This window comes from Varanus komodoensis, unplaced genomic scaffold (genome assembly GCF_004798865.1).
Source record: "Varanus komodoensis strain SLA01 unplaced genomic scaffold, ASM479886v1 scaffold49, whole genome shotgun sequence".
Classification (NCBI taxonomy): Eukaryota; Metazoa; Chordata; class Lepidosauria; order Squamata; family Varanidae; genus Varanus; species Varanus komodoensis.
The window spans coordinates 175,094-195,233 of NW_025336072.1; the positions used below are offsets into that span (position 1 = coordinate 175,094).

At 50.4% G+C, this 20,140-nt stretch overlaps 1 protein-coding gene across 1 annotated transcript in view; it reads right to left on the reverse strand.

The window, feature by feature from the left end:
• Nucleotides 1-20,140, reverse strand: part of LOC123031105 (syntaxin-binding protein 4-like) — a 44,544-nt gene that overhangs the window by 13,203 nt on the left and 11,201 nt on the right. The window contains exons 5-11 of the mRNA XM_044445572.1: nucleotides 19,934-20,075; nucleotides 19,234-19,340; nucleotides 15,722-15,875; nucleotides 8,124-8,198; nucleotides 5,828-5,924; nucleotides 2,268-2,395; nucleotides 300-392 (exon numbers count right to left, since the gene is read on the reverse strand). Of these exons, the coding sequence (XP_044301507.1) occupies nucleotides 300-392; nucleotides 2,268-2,395; nucleotides 5,828-5,924; nucleotides 8,124-8,198; nucleotides 15,722-15,875; nucleotides 19,234-19,340; nucleotides 19,934-20,075 (796 nt within the window). The remainder of the gene's footprint in view (nucleotides 1-299; nucleotides 393-2,267; nucleotides 2,396-5,827; nucleotides 5,925-8,123; nucleotides 8,199-15,721; nucleotides 15,876-19,233; nucleotides 19,341-19,933; nucleotides 20,076-20,140) is intronic.

Sequence of the window (20,140 nt, forward strand, 5' to 3'; positions counted from 1 at the left end):
GAGCTGTAAGCCACTGGTAGAGCACAGGTTTGGCATGCAAAAACTTCCGTTCATACTCCTGCCACCTCCAGGTAAGCTGGTTAAATATTGATTTATTTATGTATGCATTTGAGCTGCTGTCAGTCAGCAAGGACAGTCCTGGCTAGATAAATTGGTAGTCTGCCCTGATAGAAAACAGCCTCTAATGTTGCTAAAGGAGACATGGAGAATTTCATGGGCCGGCACCAGGGGTAGAAATGTGGGCACTTGCCCAGGACTTCAAATCACCTCTCTTACCCCTTCCCAGGTGAGTCCCTCACCTTTAGCCTCCGCACCTCTTGTCGCAGGTCTGCAGTTTCCAGCTGCAGCTGCTCTAGCTCTTCGTTGTCGTTGCAGCTGATGGAGTCACAGGTCTGCAAGAAGGATTGCACGCCACGTGAGAGAGGATGGGTGGGCCAGTGCCATGCCTTACGGCTCGGCAGAGGTGTTGGCACACGAAAGAGGGCCAGAAGCTCACAGTGAGGGTCCGGCGTGGGAACAAGGAGATTTATACTTGGGGCCCAGGGCCCAAATGGCCCCCTTGCAACCCGACTCTGAGGCTTCCTCGCAAGTAGCCTCCCCGCATCCTGGCTCTGAGTTGTTGGAGCAGGGTGCAGCTTCCCTTCCTGTAGACTCCGAGGTGTTTGAACAAGTTGTCCCCCCGCCCCCAGACTCTGAAGCTGCTAGGCTGAGTCCTGGAGAACAGGAAGACGTAACAGGAAATTTACAGAACGCCCAACTCCGGAGAAGATTGCAGAGGCTAGACCATTTGGAATGGCAGGAGAGAAGTTTGTCCCACCCACGGACAGAGAAATGTGAGAGGAGGTTAAGGTTCACGTGACTTTCTTCCTCTTAGTTCGGAAAGGAGGGGGCAGCTGAGCTGCTAGGAGCTCGTTGTCAGAGCTTATCTGTTGCATCGTAAATCTTGTAGTAAATAGCAATAAAAGTCCTAAGTTTTATTGCTGACTGCTGTGTGAGTTAATTGGAGGCGTAAGTTACGGCCTCCTGACAGCCAGGCACCTTCAGGATATGTGCCTCTCCCCACCAAAGCAAGGACCATCCACCGCGGCAGCCACACAAGTCTGCTTGACCATGCCAACGGCCAGTCGTGCTGCCATCAGTTTCATTTGGGGTTATTTTTTTACCCCAGTTGAAATCACCTCAGGAAAAAAATGCCGCCTAGGAAAGGCCATTGTTCTGGGTGAACTTTTTTCCTCAGGAGGCTTCTGCCAGCATCAGAAAGGCTCTCAGCAAGTACAGGTAACTTAAGGCTTAGTCCTTCCTGAGGTTAGGCAAAGTGGGAACATCTGCATAGCAATGCTTGGCCAATGATCTTCTCTCTGCATAACGGTAGCCTGGCCTATGAACTTTAAAAATCATAGCAAAGCATTTCCTCAGTGAATTTTAATGCTGAAAGTTTAAGCTGAAAATCTTAGCTTTAGAAGAGATCAAGATGATCTGTATTGATTCTTGTGTGGGCATCCTCTCTACTCTGGGTGTTTTTTTCTTCTCAAGTGCATTCAGAGCAGTGTTCACTTCACTTTCTAATGCTGCAGGCTCTTCCTTGTAAGATTCCTCTTCAAAAGAATCTGTCATCCTTTCATCTCTTCTGTATAATCTTGTCTATACTGTTTCCACCTTATTCTCTCCTGGACAGATAGTATGCCCCCTTTTCACTTTCAGCATTCCTAATCTACATTTGAATTTCCCTTTGATTTCTTGGTCCTTCTGAAAGAGCTTTCTTGTTTTCCTCTTTTGTTGTTCTCTTCCATGTCTTTACAATGGCTATTGGGACAATTCTTTCTGTTTCCATGTGATCGTCTTCCCCTTCATCTCTGCGCATGCGGCCTCTGGGCTTCGACTGGCTTTGATTTAGTCCCATCGTGCGCAACACTGCTATTCATATGCGTTCTCCCTTGCACTGAGGAATACAAAGAGGCCCCAGTACAACGGCACTCTCTCTCACACTCAAGCCAGTTGCTTTTAGCTCTTGGTTCAAGCTGGGATCACTTTTTGCACGATGCATCCATCTGGTTCGGTTAAGGCGTGTCAGGAGGTGTTGAGTTTACATGCAAAATCTTGACTCTACATGTTAGTCTCCTTTGCTGGACAAGGGTGACCGTTTTGCTTTGCTTTTAGAAAATGCTCAGATCATCATTAAGCAGCTTCTAAACAGAAGGACACTTCACCCCACCCAAGCACAGGCAGAGGGAAAACGAACAAGAAACATCGAGCTATGTCAGAGCTACCAGAGAATGGAAAGCTGAAGTGTCCAGTAAGGTGGCCACTTCATGCTGGGTGAAGAGCACGGAACTGGAACTGAGGCTGGCGTCCTCCTGCTCCTCTGGCAGCAGATCCCGGAGAGCCTGGAGGAAGTCTGTGCGAGGGAAGAAGGGAGAGGAACAATAAGCATTCAGACAGGTGTGGTGCATTAATGCAGCAGTAACTTTGGACAGCACAAAGGGTTTGCTGGAACTTTAGCTTACTCTGTAAATTAGGATTCATGCTGCTGACACACAAGCAAACAGTGGGGTTCCGGTTTTGCTCCCCTCTTCTACTCTCTCCCTTGATGACCCCTGGATGTTGTGCTAAGATGAAGCAATGTTTCAAATGCTGCTATAGCAGTTCGGGTGTTGTGGTATAGGTCGGACATGGCAAGCAACCTCTGCCCGGCTTTCCAAAGCCTAGCTTGGCACTATGTCTGAACCATCTCAGTAGTCACGCCATCTCATGCCGTGGATAAGCCTGCATTTCCCTTCCCTTGTATGGCTGTGAAGAGAGCAGAAACAGCTGTTTCTGCTTTAATACAAGCCATAGGAACATCCAAACCAAGGAAGGTGCATTTCATTTCAATGTTTGTTAATGAACAAGTCAAAAGAGCCAGTCAAGAGAGCCAGTGTGGTGTAGTGGTTAAGAGCGAGGGACTGGGACTCAGGCGATCTGGGTTCTAGTCCCCGCTCGGCCATGGAGCCAACTGGGTGACTTTGGGCCAGTCACAGACTCTCAGCCCAACCTACCTCACAGGGTTGTTGTTGTGGGGATAAGATGCAGGAGGAGATGTAAGCTGCCTTGAGCCCTTTGTAGGAAAAAGGCAGGATATAAATCGGAAAATAAAATAAATAAAAAATAAAATCAAAGAGCACAGTTTGATCCCAGTTTGTTCATTAATTGGCATGTGAACAAGCCACAGTCCCATGGATTCAAATTTAACTAGGACCTATTTATTGAAAAGGAGAAACAGATGCTTCTGGTGGTGATGAAGAAGAGGATGGGGAAGCCAAAAGATCGTGCAGGTACTTGAACAGAGCAGGAAGCTGGGCTTTCCTATTATATCTGATCAGGCCCAGTCGGGTTTTGTCTCAGACAAAAATGACTGCTGCAGTTGGGGTGCTCAGTCACACCAACTCTGCGTGCACATGTTGTTCTCTGGCTTTGTACAGATTCCTCCTTTTGGCGCTCTGACCAGGTCCCTTCCACAAGTGTGGCCTTTTGTGGCCTAGAAAGCTTTCTCTTTATTTCCAATGTGGCCAAAAAAGCACCACCAATACACAAGCTAGCAGTGGGCTTGGGGGCATCCAGGAATTACTGGTCTCTTAATGCAACAAGCCCCACTGTACTAATGAAGGCAGCTCCTTGGAATGACACGCTCAGTGTCAGAAAAAGCTTTCCATCACCTTTTCATCACCAAACCCCAGACAGCAGTCCACAATAGTGTCATTTTTGAACATAACACATTTTTAGAGCCTCTCCCCTTGAATATTTTCTTTTGCTAAAAGCTGTGCCTAGAGAGGCAGAGAATCTTTAAGAAGAGATGCATTTATTTATGATTATTAATCATGTGTATTTGCCTATTAAAGACACACATCTTCCCAAGGTGCTTTGCAAAAACACAAAAGCCCAGTCATGAGAGGCAACAAAGCAAGCCGCGAAAGGCCCCGAGAAGGAGGGGAGTCATTCCCTGCTTCATCTGAGGGCGGGACTAGGACCAGTGGAAGCCAGAGAAGGAAGCCAGCTTCAGGCAGTCGTGGGGAACAGAGCCCTGATGGCGATGCCGCTTGATGGCCAAGCATGCTGCTCCAAGAGATGATAAGCTCCCCTTCGCTATAGCTTTGAGCAGAAACTGGACAAGGGACGGCCAATTTTTAGTAGAGCAATTCCATCTGCACATCGCAGGCCGGCCAATCAGTTCACGTGTGTTTCATCAACCACTCACGGATGGAACTGGACTTTTACCAAACTTGTGGGCATCCATACTTGTGCAAATTGGCACTACTACAAAGCTGCAAATCCCCCCACCCCCATGTACATTTTCACATTATGACTTCAGGGAGGGGGGGAAATGGTTGTTTTCAGCCAGTGTTGTTCAAAAGAATAATTGTATTTTACATCACACATCTGTGTAAAATTCCAGGAATTTAAAATGTCCACAGAATGCATTTGACTCAGGAAAACCCGGCCTGCTGTGGAATGCATGGGTTGGATTCACAGACATGCAGACTCGTTCGATCTTTCTTGGATTTCTCTGACATGCTTTGGCTCAAGTGCTGTCTGCCAGGTGCTGTAATCACACCCTGACTAAGCAGGAGTTGGGCTACATCACCCTCTCCCAGTCTGGTGCCCTCCTGATCCTTGGGACTACATTCCTGACCTTAGGCTATTCAGGCGAGGGCTGACGGGGACAGAACTGCACAACGCCTGGAGCACACCAGGCTGGGGAAGAGTCCCTTTCAACTCTAAAGTTCTATAAAGGACAAGCACTGGGATAAACAATCAGCACAATCTCATTCATTATGGGCCTAATGGAAAAGGAAGATCTTCAGGACCCATTAAAACTGGAGGGAAAGTTGGAACTCTGCAACCATGAAGCCCCCACTAAGAAGGTCTCATCATCAGGACCCACTGGCCTGCTCTTTTCTGAGCAGGACCCCCGAAGGTCCATCAGGAGTCACTGGCAGCACTGGCAACCAAGGCAGGTGGCTCCAGTGACAGCAGGGATGTATGCCTGCTCTGGGCCTCAAAGGAGCTATCCATGGTGCTGAACCCTAACCCAAGACCAGGTGGAGTACCATGGATAGCTCCTTAAAAGTTCAGGGTGGCATCTGGAATGGCTACTCAGCCCCACTGACATGTAGCTTCTACTTTGTCAGCCATATGTTCCCCAAAAGCAGCTGTTGGGGCACTTTGGGTTTCCTGGAGACACCTGGTGGGAAGTAAAATCCTGGCCTAGACCAACCATCAGTATGATCCAGCAAGGTTTCGCTGTGCTGCAGTGGCCAGTGTGCTAGACTGAACTTCAGAGATCTGGGTTCCAGCCCTGTCTTGGGGATGGAGCTCCCTGGGTGGCTCTGGGACTGTCCCCAAAGAGAACAGAGGAGCCTGTCTGGCCAGCAGCCCCACAAGCACGCCACGCAGCGCCAGTGCGACGGGCTGGGCGACCAAGCAAAGTCTCTAAGAGCAAAGGAACTAAACCAGATCATTGTTTCCCCTCGTCTGATCAAGACAGAAGCAATCATGTCAAGACCCGGAGTGGTGCAGCGGTCGGGGTGCGGAGGTGGGCCTAGGACAATGTGGTACTGCTCTTCGCTTGGCCATGCCACTCCCTGGACACCTCTAGCCCATTCACTGAGTCTTAGCCTACCCTACCTGACAAAGTTGTTGTGAGGATAAAACAAATAGGAGGGAGATTATATAAGCCACCTCTCTCGATGAAAAAAGGAGATCCATTTCTCCACTGCCCACTCTCACGGGGAATAACAGGTGTGGCGGCCCACCACGCGGTGCCAGGTGGGGGAACAGCGCTTGCGCTCACCTCCATAGGACACGGTCCCCTGTGAGTCTGTGGTCAGGCTCTGATGCAATTGCCTCTTCTTGTCCTCACTCATGTCCAGGCTCAGGTACTGCAGCATCTTCAGGTGAGGAGCATGTGGCCAGAACAGGAAAGGCAGAGCAGCAGGGTCAGGGGTGGTGGCAGAGAGAAGAGGCAACAAGCAAGAAGCCATGGAGATCCACTGGTAAATGCGCTTGCATTCATGTGTGCCTCCATCACCTCGAGGCTGGAGGACTGCACAAGGACCAGGAAAGGGGCCCACCTGGTCAACAAGGCTGTCGTACACCTTTCAGGGTAGCATCCCTGTCAGGCCAGTGGCAGCATAGTGGGGAAGGGGGAAGGGGCTTTCAGGCCACATGAGCCACAGCCAGAAGTGTGCTCCAAAACAGAGAAGAGCTGAGCCCCAGGCCACCAACTAGTTACTGGAGTAGGGTGCACGCTAGCGGAAGGGGTCCCCATCTGTTTGGAGAAGGGGGCAATCATTATGGATTGCTACATGCCCTCCGCCCCATGCCCAAGCTGTAAGAAATTGCAGGGGGCTCACCCAGACCTTGTTTTCTCTGGAAGGAGGTCATGAAAGCCTCCCTGGCATTCTGGGATACGGGCAATTACTCCTGAATAGACAGCCTCCCACCCCTCCCAGAGATGTCCTACGTAACCCATGGAGGTGGCTGTGAGATTTTCTGTGCCATCTCCCCAAAAGCCTCCCAGAGAAAACACACAAAGCAGAAGCTGTGCTTTGTCATGGCTCCAAACAGCCATCGCCTGCAAAATAAATAAATAAATAAATAAATAAATAAATAAATAAATAAATAAATAAATGCTGAAATAAAATAAATGTTTACAAGATGGTCCTTGGACCATCTTTTTGAACTGTATAGGATTTTAACACAGGTCAGGTATGGGTTGTACATTCATTCAGGAACTACAGATCAGATGAGTTTGCTTTGGGGATTTCTTCCAGCATCCCTTCCTCAAACTCAAACCGATGAAGACACCTTGATTAAATCCACCCCATGGGATGCAGAGGGAAGAGATCCTTCCTTCTCTAAACTGGCCCTTCCTTTCCAGAAGAATCTCTGGCTGAAATTTCCTGGCCATGGTGGGCCATTCACCTGCCATTTGCCTAACCCTGGAGTTACCTGTCAGGGTCCCCAGCAGTCCTACTGATTCCATGAATGCTCTCCTGCGTGCTTATAAGTTCAGTATTTAGAAAGTGCTGGCTTAGATAGTCATCCTTAGGACAAACCCATTGAAATCAAGTTGAGCTGAAATCTCATCGATTGAATAGTTGTTTCTAAGGATTATTTATCCTTAGAATTTATTCTAAGGATAAATCTGGATCCAATGAGATACTGGATATGTACATATACTGATATATGTAATGCCACAGTGGTGGTGTTTCATTTCCTTTTTCAACTTTGTTAGTCCATCTTTTACGAGTACCTTTTCCGCAAAGGGAAAGTGGGATAATCGAGTAATAGCCTTCTATGCTTAGGTCCCTTCAAGTCTTTAAGACCAAACAGGGTGTCGGGGACCTTTAGGGCACGATCCTACAGGCTGTGCCTTTGTGACTCAGAAACGTTGGAACTCAGAGGCTTCAAAGATGCTTGCGTTCACTGTACTGAAGCCAGGAGGACGGAAGGCGTGGAAGAGGCCCTCCTTGCTCCCCCACCCTCCAACCTCCCTCATTTTAGGGAGTCTCTGCAGTCTCTGCAGCGAGGGGGCTTTGGAGGACGGTGGAGAGAAGCAGGCTGGAGGTAGCTCAGGGGACACTGCATCTCGGCCGCTCCGGACCCTCATCCCTCCATCCGTCTTCATGCACTTCCTTCCCCCTTCCTAAGGTTGTTCTTCTGCCCTCAGAGAAGCAGTTGGCCTGGTTTTGTCTCTGTGGGCACTGGAGGAAGGAGGTGGATCTCCCACGCTTCCCTCTGAGGCCATCCAAGCCCACTTGTGGCTCTCGGGAGACTGACCAGGGGCCCTGAATTGCTCTCTTCAGTTGGTGGGACCACCCATGGTCAGCCATGGAGCCGAGTGGAAAAGCATCTCGGGCGACCGGCTCCCACTGTGCAACTCCCTGTCCCTGAAGGCTCAGCTGAACCTCTGCCTGAGCATTCATTTTCCCGGAGCTCTTCAGCTGGGCCTGCCTTCCCCTGCCGCACCCTTCCTGGCCCTCAGTTCGAGGCCCTCAGACATCCTGCTGAACGTGGTTTCAGAAAGAGACGGGCCTCTCTGCTGGGGAATCAAGCCTCTCCTTGTCAGTGCTTGTCGGACTCACCAGTTCAAGTTTGTCGTCCTTGAGGCGGATATGGGGATCCAGGGCCACTTTGGGCTTGGCCGCTGGAGCTGCTCGCTGGTTTGAAGGGGAAGCAGGAGCTGTAAGGAGGCAATAGCATTCCTTATACTGAGATGACCAACAGAATCCTGCTGCACTGCCTGGTTGCCAGAATCCGGACCCTCCTCTTCTTGCCCCATGCTCCAAAACACCAGACAGTCCTTTGCAATGCAGGTCTGCGTTAGCACTTCACAGCTAACGAGACAATACAACTCTAAAAGCCCCTAGGAAGCCTCTGCCCATGCAAAGAATGCAAGAGTGTGGAGGCCAACCTGGAAACGTCTTCCCAGTCCTTCCCCGTCATTCACACTGCAGGCTCCACCTTCAGGGTGGCTCCCACTGGTGGAGAGCCGGTCCGTGAGACCTACACAAGCCCGCAACTGGGTAGCATGTCTCTCCCGATGCCTCGCTGTGGGTCAGGGCCTGGGCAAAGCAACAGCTCTCCCCCATCTCTGGAGTCCCTTCCTGTCTCTTCCAAGGGATACCTGCTCTCGCAGTCAGCCTGGGAAACCTTGATGCAGCTTCAGAGGCTCCTCCCCTCCTTTCATCCACCTGCCTTCTCTTCGCCTCTTCCTTGGTGTCCTCCCCTTCAGAATCCAAGAGCAAAGGCCCCTGGAAAGTTGGCCGAGTGAGTCCCCGGCCACTCACTATAGCAAAGAGAGCCAGAGTGTTGTGGCTAAGAGCACAGGACCAGGACTGCAGTGATCCAAGTTCTAGTCCCCCCTCAGCCATGGAGCTCACCAGGTGAGATTTGGGCCAGTCGCTGGCTCTTGGCTCAACCCTACCTCACAGGATTGTTGTTGTGAGAACAAGATTGAGGAAAGGAGGAGAATTATGTCAGCCAGCTTGGGTTCCTTGGAAGGAAAAATGGCAGGATAGCAATATAATTCAATAATAATAATAATAATACCCCAAGAGCTCCAGATGACCGAAAACAAGGGTCTGGTTGCACCCTGCTACAGCCCAGCTCCCATTCCATGCAGGGCAGAATTAAAGCCTGGCTTGCTGCTGCAGGTTTGGGAGGAGGGTGAGTGGCAGGGCCTGGGAAGGGATGGGACAGAAAGGCACCATTTCCACCGCTGGTATAGTTCACCTCGGCGGCTGCGCTGCAGCAGTGCCTGCAATCCACAGAGCCAAGTCACGAGAGTGAAAGCTGCTTCTGAAGGTCCCACCCTCGCTTCGACTCGGGGCCAGCCCTCCAGGAGGCAGGCTGAGGCAACCACATCAGGAGCAGGGCGGGAAGGGCGAGGAGCCGCACGCTGTCCACCCTCGCTTCCCCAGGAGGGCCTGCGGCTGCCGCCCACCCCCTTCAGAGGGTGCCCGGAGGCTCCCCACCAGCTGCTTTCCATGCCAAGAGCGCAACTGGACACCTGTCCGCTGTGCCGCTGGCCACCGCCGCTTCTTACTATGGGGGCTGCCGTGGCCTTGTGCCCAGGCGCAGAGCTCCCATGAGAGGTCAGCCACCCCCTGCTGGAGCCCCCGGTTGGGACACAGGGCAGGAGCGGCCTCTGGGCAGGAGCAGCCAGGCCAGCCGGCCAACCACGTGAGTGAGTGAGAGGCTGGCTGAGCAGGCCGGCCGGCCATGGACCGCGGGGCCAGCCAGCCAGCGGAGGCAGCAGGCACTCCAGGCCAGGCCTGTTCCCCTGCTTCAGTTCGGTTGCTTTACCGACCCAGAACAACTATCCCAGCGCCTGGCCTGTGCGTCTGCCCGGCACCCTGGCAAGATGATGGGGCTTACAATACCCAGCAGGGCATGAGCCCCACTCTGGTCCCACAGCCTATTCCAGGAAAGGCCGACCCAAATCCCTCCCACCCGGGGCTACTCCTCCTGAGGGCTCTTTGATCCTTCCAGCATCAGTTCTAGTGTGCCAGTGCACCCCAGCTGCTGGGAGGTGCCCTTGGGCTCATGTCCTGCCTGTGGACTTGCCACGGGCTCCTGGTTGGCCACTATGGGAACAGAGTGATGAACTGGATAGGTCTTGGGTCAGCTCTGAAACAAAATGATCGCGTAGGCCTGCCCTTGTGCTCCTGGGTCGCCGTCACCCAGCTGCACCCCCTGCAGACCCTTCCCCAGCATCCGCGTTGACCCAGCCAACTTCCTGGCTGCCCTGGGAAGGGTCTCCTCTGCAGGCTTCTTTGCTTCCATCTTTGCTCACAGGCATCATCCAGTGTGGCGTAGTGGTTAAGAGTGCGGGACTGGGACTCAGAGGATCCGGGTTCGAGTCCCCACTCAGCCATGGAGCCAACTGGGTGACTTTGGGCCAGTCACAGACCCTCAGCCCAACCTACCTCACAGGGTGGTTGTTGTGGGGAGAAGATGGAGGAGAATGGGGTAAACTGCCTTGAGCCCTCTGTAGGAAAAGGCAGGATATGAATCGGAAAATAAATAAATAAAACCATCCAGTCTGAAGAGGTGGAAGGCTGAAGAGGATGCCCAGGCTATGGCCTACCTAGCGGAGGACGACCCAACTGTGTCACACGGTCAGCCTAGCAGGGGCCTGAAGACGCCCCAGGCTTTTGCCACCTGTGGAAACAGGGCGAGGCGCTGGCTCACGTGCAAAGCTAGCCGCAGCTCTGGCCCATCTTGTGCAGACGCAGCCAGGGGGCTCAGTGCAGCCGCCTCTGGCCATGTACCCCCACCCCCTCTTGCTTCCGCACCACAGAGAGAAGGATTCCAGGGAAAGTTTGTGGGAGCAGCCGAGAAGCCACCAAAGCAAGATTAATCCAGCTAAATCCCTGCCGGGCCCAGCAGCTTTGGCTGCAGCCTCAGGGAACCTACAGGTTTGCGGGATTTGTCACCCACCATTCAGCCAAGCAGGGTTCAAGGGCAGAGCAGCTCTCCCCGCCTCCGGCTCCTTGTTAATCGGGATTAGCGTGACTGGCACAGGCTGGGCTAGGGGGTTGCTGATCAACTCTAAACACAGTTTTCCCAGGTGAACCTAAAGAGGAGCCAGCTGCAAGGTCGCTCCTGCAGATGGCCCTTCTGCCTGTGGCGCCGGGTCTATGGCAGGGCACTTCCGTCCCCCGCAGTGCGGAGCGTGCCTGGAGCAGAGCTCCTGCTGCGTTGAGCCCATAGTGCCTTTCCAGTCTAGGACTGTGCTTGTCGGAATAAACACAGGGAAAAGCGCGCAGATAAAAATATTTATGCAGTCACTAACCATATATTAGTACAAACTATCTTCTCAATGCAGTGTTAGAAAAATTGCTTGCAAAAATGTGTACATGAGGCAAAATGGCATATAAAATGTGCATCGTGGCAGAAAAATGCAAAAAGGGCATGATACGTGCATACTTTATGCATGCTTTCAACTTAAAATTGGACAAGTGGAATACTAGAGAAATTGAAATTGAGGTTGTAGTATATTTTATCAGCTCCAGGCTACTATGAGAGGCAAACACTTCCAGAAGTAACAGAAGCATTACTATGACAGTATATTCCAGACTGCCTGCTGACCATTCTTGGAAAACGTCAGAGTCAAGAAGCAACTTCCATCAAAGGCCTCGGAGTGGAGCAAACCTTCTTACTTTGATCCCTCACCCTGTCAGATAGGAGAGGAACTGCTGCATGCAGAGCGGAGCGCTTCCATTCCTCTCAGAGGGCTCAGAAGAACTCGGTGGTCAATTTCACCCAAAGCCACAGTGAGGTTTCAAAGCAGGAAACCAGTTACGGTCACTCCGTACATCTGCAGATGCAGCTGAACAGCTGGGGCAACCCAATCACTCTCCTTCCCAGACTTTGCTCCAAGCCCTGACATGGGCTGTGGGCCACTGTGCCCTCAGCCGGGAGTAATCCTCATTGCATTCAGTGGAGCTCACTTTTGAGTAAACACGCTCCAGGTCCCCCAGCAGCAGACCAAAGTAGAGCCTCCGGGCTGCGACAACTGGCTGTCTCTCCTCACCTTTAACGGAATCAGTGACATCGCCACCAACAGAGCTTTCTGTATCCCATGCCGAAGACTTTGACCCACTCCAACACTTCTTCAAGAGATGCCAGAGAGAGATGGCATTGGTGAATGTGGAGCCCAGGCCAGGCTAGCTGGAACAGCCATTGGAGCATGGCGTTGGCAGCACCTGACCAATTGCTTACATGCACAGAGGATTTGTCCAGCAAACAAACTCTCTCTCTCTCTCTCTCTCTCTCTCTCTCTCTCTCTCTCTCTCTCTCGAGATAATTTCTATTAGGGACATGGTTGACTTCCTCCCCTTCCTGTGGCCCCAATCCAGATGCTGTTGCTATTAGTGAAGGAAGGGGGAATTCATGTCTCCGTTGTCCAGCTGTGAGGTTTACTCACTGCTAGGATTGTCCAAACTGCCTGTTTCAGTATCGCAGGGCACCACACTCATGGAAACAAGGATCAAGTGTCTTTGGTGCCTCCATTATGCCACATCTGAGCCCCCACTGAAAAGCAACCTGCTCTCTCTCCTTTTCCAAGGAAAGCAGAAGAGGAGCTTGTGGGCAAGTCTGCATCTCAAGGCAAACTGAAGGCTGCAAGGAAATGCACTAGCTACCCCCTCCCCTCCGACTGTGCTCTTTTAGGCTGTAGGGGAGAAGCTGTCTCTCTGAACTTGTCCTGTTTATGAAGAAGACTCCCTGCCCATGGAAAACCATGGGATCATGAAGGAAGCTGGCAGGTCACTGACGTTTTCTCCACTCCACATTTATTGAGATGTGGAGGGAAGTAATGAAGGAGGAAACCCTCCCGGGGAGAAACAACGGGCAGGAGATGAGAGACTGAAGTCTTCCTATTCCTACCAATTCCTCCTGGAAAGGGAGCCTTTCTTGTTCCATCTACCCCCACTCCCGGGAGGCTTACTTCCAATTACAGTCCTCAGTTGGACTGGGGAGGAGATGGAAGCTGCTGGGGATTTTTGCAGGAGAGAATTTCCAGGGAAAGGACCTGCCCACCAGACCTCCTCTCTAAAGCGCACCTTGACAGCCTCTGCACCAGTGTTGCAAGCAAACAGTAGGGTGGGCGAGGCGGGGTTCCTCCTATGACATCTATTTGGGCCTTCACAGCCTCCTCCCAAGGATGCCCCACTCTCACGGGGAGGCTGGATGGATGTCGGGAAGCCGCTGAAGTGCACTCGATCCTTGGAATCCAAAGTGGTTTAATCCACCAAGGGCCACAAGGGCCTTTTCTGTAGAATTTCCAATTCACTCCACTCTTTAAATCCATGCACCATCACTGAAAACGAGTGAGCCCTCTTACCAGAAATGGTGAGCTCCGGTGGACAGATATCTGGGGATGGAGAAGGCACAGGAAAGGGACTGTCGTGTCTGCTCTGGAAGACAAAAGGAAGGAGAAGCAATCTCAGTAGGAGAAAGTTGAGATTCTGAAAGGTGTGGGAGGAGGAGTTCTCTTCCAGCTGCAGAAAGGCCAAGTCAGAGATAGCGCTGCGAGAAGAATCGTTGTGGTTTCAACAAGTGCAATATGAGCTGAGTTTCACCAGTGGTGGCACTAACATGCTCCCGCAAGTGGACAGGTGAGGGAACCAGCCTACATCTTGCCCTTTCTGTCATCAGTTAAGTGGGCTGTCCAAATTGGTTTTCTTGGTTTAGCTTCCATCCATCTATCGAGTTCTCCATTTCAGAGGTGTGCTGTAGTCTGAGAAGGGAGGAGATGTAACCCACAGGCATTAGCCAAGCAGGGACTTGTCAGAGTTGTAATTCAATCAGACTTGGAGGAGGACTTTTTTTTAGAACAACCTGAGTTTGTTCCAAAAAGTGCTGCCCCGAAGTTTCTCAAGGACCAGAACCAAAGTCCGTGTGCTTCGAGAAGGTACATTCAAGACTTCCCTGAGCATGATCTTACAATATTTCTCTAGAAGGACCTGCAAGAAAGTCAACAAAAGAAAGGCAGGCAGGCGGGCAGGCACAAAACTTCAAAAGTACTTGGAATGGAGTCCCTATGTACATCTGCACAATGATCTTAGATAAGTTTAGCTATCACAGCTGTCCTCAAATCCCAGGTTTGGGAGTGGCGAGGAGAATTCTATCACAAGATTTCTAACTCAGAACCCAGCTGCAACTTGCTGTCTAGTTTTGCTGCCTCTCACTTTCCATTGTACTTTGCTTTGTACAAATTGTATTACTCATATTTTTTGTGCACCAACCTGGAATCTGACTGAATGAAGGGGCCTTTAGAACTGTTCTAAAAAAAAAAAAATACATAGTCATGGTTCCCAGAGGGAAGGGAATGACTATAAAATCAGATTACGTCTATGGGACTATTTATGACCTTTTCAATAATAAAATCCTTGCCAGCAAAGACAGAGGAGCATCACCCACCAAAGGTACCACCATCAGGGACGGGGGGAAATCATCTCTTTTTAAAGAAAGCTTCCCTAACTTAGCATTTTTAAAGCAGTGCACAAACTGAAAATCAGTTTTCCTTCACAATTCAGACTTCAACAATTATTATAGTGCTGTTCTCCAAACAGAGCATGCAAAAGCCAGATGTTAGGGAAAGTGCACCCCAAAATGCATAGCACTGTGAAGCAGAGCATGCAGAACTGCATCACATCAGGCTGAGCCACCACTAGCCTGGTGCAGCTCTTGGCAAAAGGATGTGCCAGGAGTGCCAGCTGGCTGGGAAAGCCTGCAGCCCCCTGCCCTGCCCTGCCCTGCCCTGCCCTGCCCAAGGAAAACCATTTCAGTGTGCAGGCTGAGTGACGGCGACCCGAACCAATCAGGCACTGCACCTTTAGAGGTGGCCAGTGAGGGTGCGGAAGGGCGGGCCATGCTTGCCACACCTGTGCTGCGACTCAGCACAGAAGTGAGAAATCCACAGGCTGGATTTCTTTGAGCATAACCGACCGGGCTAGAGGAGGAACTGCCATTGCAGCAGCTGCAGCTGTTGGTTCAGGAAGGGCTGCCCAGACTTGCATTAGGGGAAACAACTTGCAGATGGGATCATCTTGGGCAAAGTTATGAGCACTGATGTGTCCATTCCACCCTTAAAAGGTGGCCTTGAGATAAAGGAAATAAAAATATACATTTCATGGGAACCACACGTGAAAACACTTGAGAAACAAATGCCAAATCTGGGAAAATGGATTAACTGAATGCAAGATGGGGAAAATGAGAGAAACCCAAATCGCAGTGATTTGTTCTTCCCTGACGGCCTGTGCTCTGCCAGCATCATGCCCTGTCCTTTCCATGACACCTCAGTTAAGAGGAGGGCGTCCCAGAAGGAGCTGAAAGATCAGGACAGGCAAGGGGGAGAGGCAGGCCACTAACATCAAGCTGTCTGCCTAAGGAAAGAAGAGGCAACCAGACAAGCAGCAGGAAGAGGAGAGGGCAAGAGGGCTGGGCTGGGCTAGTCAAGGCTGCCACTTTCCCAAACAACCAATCCAGGAGGGTTATGACAAAATCTTCAGAGTGATAATCCCTTTGGAAAGGGAGATAGAAACATAGAAACAGAGCGAGTCCGAAGGGGTCTCCCGGGCCATCCAGTCTGACCCCCAGCTCCAGCCGGCTCTGCTCACGACATGCCCATGAGATCATTTGGGTGGGATCACACGGGCTCATTGGGACTTACCTCAGGGGATCTTACGTGGACTTTCAACCGGCCCAAGCCCAGGCCGTTGCCTACAGCCTTGGTGGGTGAGGAATGGGTGTTGTTGTGAGCAGAGAGCCCCGGGTGCAACCGTCCCCTTCCAGGAATGAAGGCCACTTCAGTGATTCCCTCGTGTCTTAAAAACAAATAAGAAATTGGGTTGGGATGAAGCCATCATGGGAGACCTGTGTGGAAAAGGCTATTATCGCAGCCAGATCAAAGGTGGCTGTGTTCAGACATTATGCTATACCTAATGATTCAGCATCAGGGTCACTGGCTCTCTCTTCCCTGCGTCTTGTCTAGAGGATCTGCAGGGAAGCATTTGGAAGCGTTTGCTTCTGGTTTCAGCAAACCATGGTATGCCTGAACTAACAAAACTGTGGTTAATTTTACCTATAGCTTAGGGCTTGGTCAGGGAACCTGCTACCACCCGCCCCCCCAGGTTTCCATAGATCAGGCATGCCGCCGCGTGACCCGTGTGACACAAGGCTTGTGCGCCCATTTCTAAAATGGCAACTGTAACTAAAAACGGGAAAGTTGACAGTGAGGGCCGCTGCTTCCAGGACAAGTGGAAATTGGAGTATTTTTTCACAGAAATATGAAACAACTGTGTCTGCCTAATTTGCCAAGAGACTGTGGCTGTTTTCAAGGAATTCAATATCAAGAGGCATTACCAGACGAAACATGCTAACTACAACAAGCTAACTGGGAATGAACGCGGTGAAAAATGGAAGGAACTGGAAGCTGCTTTAATGGCACAGCAGCGCTTTTTCACAAGAGCCCGTGAGTCAAATGAAAATGCCACAAGGGCGAGCTACGAGGTGGCAACGCTGATTGCCAAGCACTGCAAACCTTTTACTGAGGGTGAATTAATTAAAGACTGCGTGATGAAAATGGTGGAGAAAATTTGTCCTGAGAAGAAGCAAGAGTTTCTTGCCTGGCTCGTAAAACTGTGGTACGGAGAACTGAAGATGTTTCATCTGATATTAAGAGACACTTAGAGGCAAAAGGAGTGGAGTTTGACTTTTTTTCGTTAGCCTGCGACGAACACACGGATGCATCTGACACCACTCAGTTATTGATTTTTTTGAGAGGAGTGGACAATGACATGAATGTGAGTGAAGAGCTACTTGACCTCCAGAGCCTTAAGGACCAAACAAGAGGAACAGATTTATTTGTTTCTGTTTGTTCCGCCGTAGATGACATGAAACTACTGTGGAATAAAGTCACTGGGATTATTATGGATGGCGCACCTGCCATGGCTGGCGAGCGAAGTGGATTATCAACCCTAGTCTGTAACAAAGTCAGCAAAGAAGGAGGCAAAGCTATAAAACTCCACTGTATTGTTCACCAACAAGTTCTCTGTGCCAAACATCTGAAATATGATCATGTTATGAAACCGGTGATGAAGGCTATTAATTATATTCGCTCCAAAGCCCTGTGCCACTGCCAGTTTCAACAGTTTTTACTTGACATCCAGGCTGAATACGGAGAAGTTGTCTATCACAATGAGGTAAGATGGCTTAATCGGGTGTCTGCACTGCAGCGCTTCTACTCTCTTAGGGAGGAAATCGGACAATTCTTGGCAAAAAAGGGACAACCGATGCCAGAGCTATCTGATCCTGTTTAGCTGGCTGATTTTGGATTTTTAGTTGACATAACACGACATCTGAACGTGCTGAACACGAGCCTTCAGGGGCAAAATGCAGTGGTAAGCCAACTGTATTCACATATCAAAGCCTTTGGGACCAAGCTGCTACTTTTCCAAAGGCACCTGTCACAAACGCAGCCCAATACCACACATTTCCCATCGCTGCAGGAAATAATGACCAGTTTTCCACAGAACAATATGAGTGCGCAAATAAGGAGGTATGAAGCAGACATCTCATCTCTGGCTGAAGAGTTTCAACAGCGCTTTCGGGATTTTGCAGCTATTGAAAAGGAGATCACGCTTTTTTCATCTCCTTTCTCTGTGGACCCTGATGACGCTCCAGACCACCTGCAGCTGGAGCTCATTGAGCTGCAGTGTGACGCCAAGTGTCGCAGTCGGCACCAACAGCTCCCTCTTGTCAACTTTTACTGGCAGCTGGATAAAGACAGGTTCCAAGAGTTTCGAACATTTGCTATGAAAATGCTGAGCTTGTTTGGTTCGACATACTTGTGCAAGAAGACATTCTTGGTTATGAACATTAACAAGAACCGTGTGAGGACGAGACTAAGTGACTTTCACCTGCGTGACATCTTGCGCATCAAAACCACTGTTTTTGAGCCAGACCTGGCCTATATAATGCAGTCGAGATCTCAGTATCACCCTTCACATTAGTGCAGTTCAGTTATTTGTTTAGTCTTTCATAAAATAGTTCATTTGCGTTTAATGTAAATGGTTCAAAGAATGTCAGGCTGAATGGTCGGCCCCCACACATTTTCACCTCACCAAATCTGGCCCTCCTTGCAAAAAGTTTGGACACCCCTGTCATAGATCCTGAACTAGAATGTCCAGTTTTTGTAAATTCACTCAGTCTGTGTTTTGCAGATCTTTTGTTTCAGTATCCGCCATGCTGACGGAATTGGTGGCGAATGGGGTTGTGTTTGTTTTACGAAGAACGTATGAGAAATTTCTTCAATTTGTGCAAGGGCATATTCACATCAGTGTGCATGCTCATGCGTGCATATTTGTACAAATCTCCCCCAACAAAAAACATTTTAAAAATGATGCACAAATGAGGGCGATCTGTATCACTTGGAAAAGGCCGGTGCGCTAAGGAAAATGCAGGTTAGAGTCATAGATATTTGGAGATTTACATCCTTTGCAGATTTCTTCAGGCAGCTAGTCCCTGATCATTAGCTGTGGCTGTGGCTCATGGGGGTTGCAGTCCAAAATACCTGGAGGACACCAATTTGACCATCCCCATTTCAGTGTTATAGCCAAATGCAGCTGACACATCAGGCAGCATTTGAGAGCCAGAATGGAAAGGATCCCACCTAAGAAACTCTATCAAATAAAGAAAAGTGTGTGTGTGTGTGTGTGTGTGTGTGTGTGTGTGAGAGAGAGAGAGAGAGAGAGAGAGAGAGAGAGAGAGAGAGAGAGAGAGAGAGAGAGAGAGAGATTCAAGTCTTGTTTGTCAAGTTACAAATGCATTCTTTTTGGAGTCATTATTGCTTTCCACTGTTTCTGTGTTCAGGAACCTGGTTCTTTTTCAGTTAGGCATTTTCAGTTGCTTATGGCGATCATGGCTTTTGAAGGTTGTCTTCACTGTTTGTCTATGTGTATTTGACCTTGGGTCTCCCACCCCGCATTCCCCAAATGTTTTTGGTTGGCTTCAGAGAAGTGATACATTCTGGTCTGGACATGCAGAGGGAGCTGTGAAGACAGGAACTCCAAGGAAAGCAGGAAGCGGGGTGAGGCGGACCTGGCCACTTCAACTCTGTTGGAGATGAGCCATGGATTCCTTCTAAAGCCACCATCTGGACAGCTGCCGGAAGGTTTCTCTTACCTGAATTTAGATTTTGCAAGGATCCTTCGGGCCTCTTCGTGCGTGGCACCCACCAGTGAGTCTTTGTTGATGGCGATCAGCTGGTCGCCCATTCGCAGGCGCCCATCCTGCAAGAGAGAGGAGGAGGCAAAGGCATGGCTGACGCACGATAGAGCAGGGAAGGCTCCTCCGTTCCATCGGTCCTCCTTCCTTATACGCCACAGGCTCCGTGTGGGTGTGTTGACTGTCCTGCAGCTTCGGTCCACACTCCTTTTCAGAGAATCCTCACAGGCCTCATTCCAGGAGTGGGCAGAACTGAGGACAATTCAGGCAAAGCCAGAATAAGAGCAGTTCCCACATATTTTAGCACACAGGTCTTAGTGCTGGTAATTAAGCCATTGGGGAGGCATCTCAGCTCTTTGGGATAGAGAAAATGCCGCATAAAATGCTTCTGAGAAGCCCTCAAATGGCCCGTCATTGTGTGGGGAAGTAGGAACCAGCTGGACATATGCGGAAAGGGGCAAGATCCTCTGAGGAACCCCAGACAGCTGGACTGGCAGCCCAGTGGGACTGGGTTTGGTCCCTAGGCCCGATACTCCAAGTTCCTGTCATGCACCATTTCCTTTGGGACGTGTAAGGATCACCACCTGAAGGGACAATTTCTGTCTGTTCCTCAAGATGCAGCAGTACCAGTCCAAAGCCACTGAAGTGTCCGTCTCACCCTGCAGCAGTCACCTTCCGGCTGAAGCTCTTGGACATACACCATGGGCCCGTCGGGTCTGTTGGCCCCTCCACCGATGGTCAACCCCAACCCAGCGGACCGTGCTATGGAGATGCTCTGGATCCCGGTGTCGATGGAGCAGCTGCAAGGAAAGGAAGCGGAAGGTCAGCAGCAGGTGAAAATGCTGCCCTGGATCAGACAAGGGGG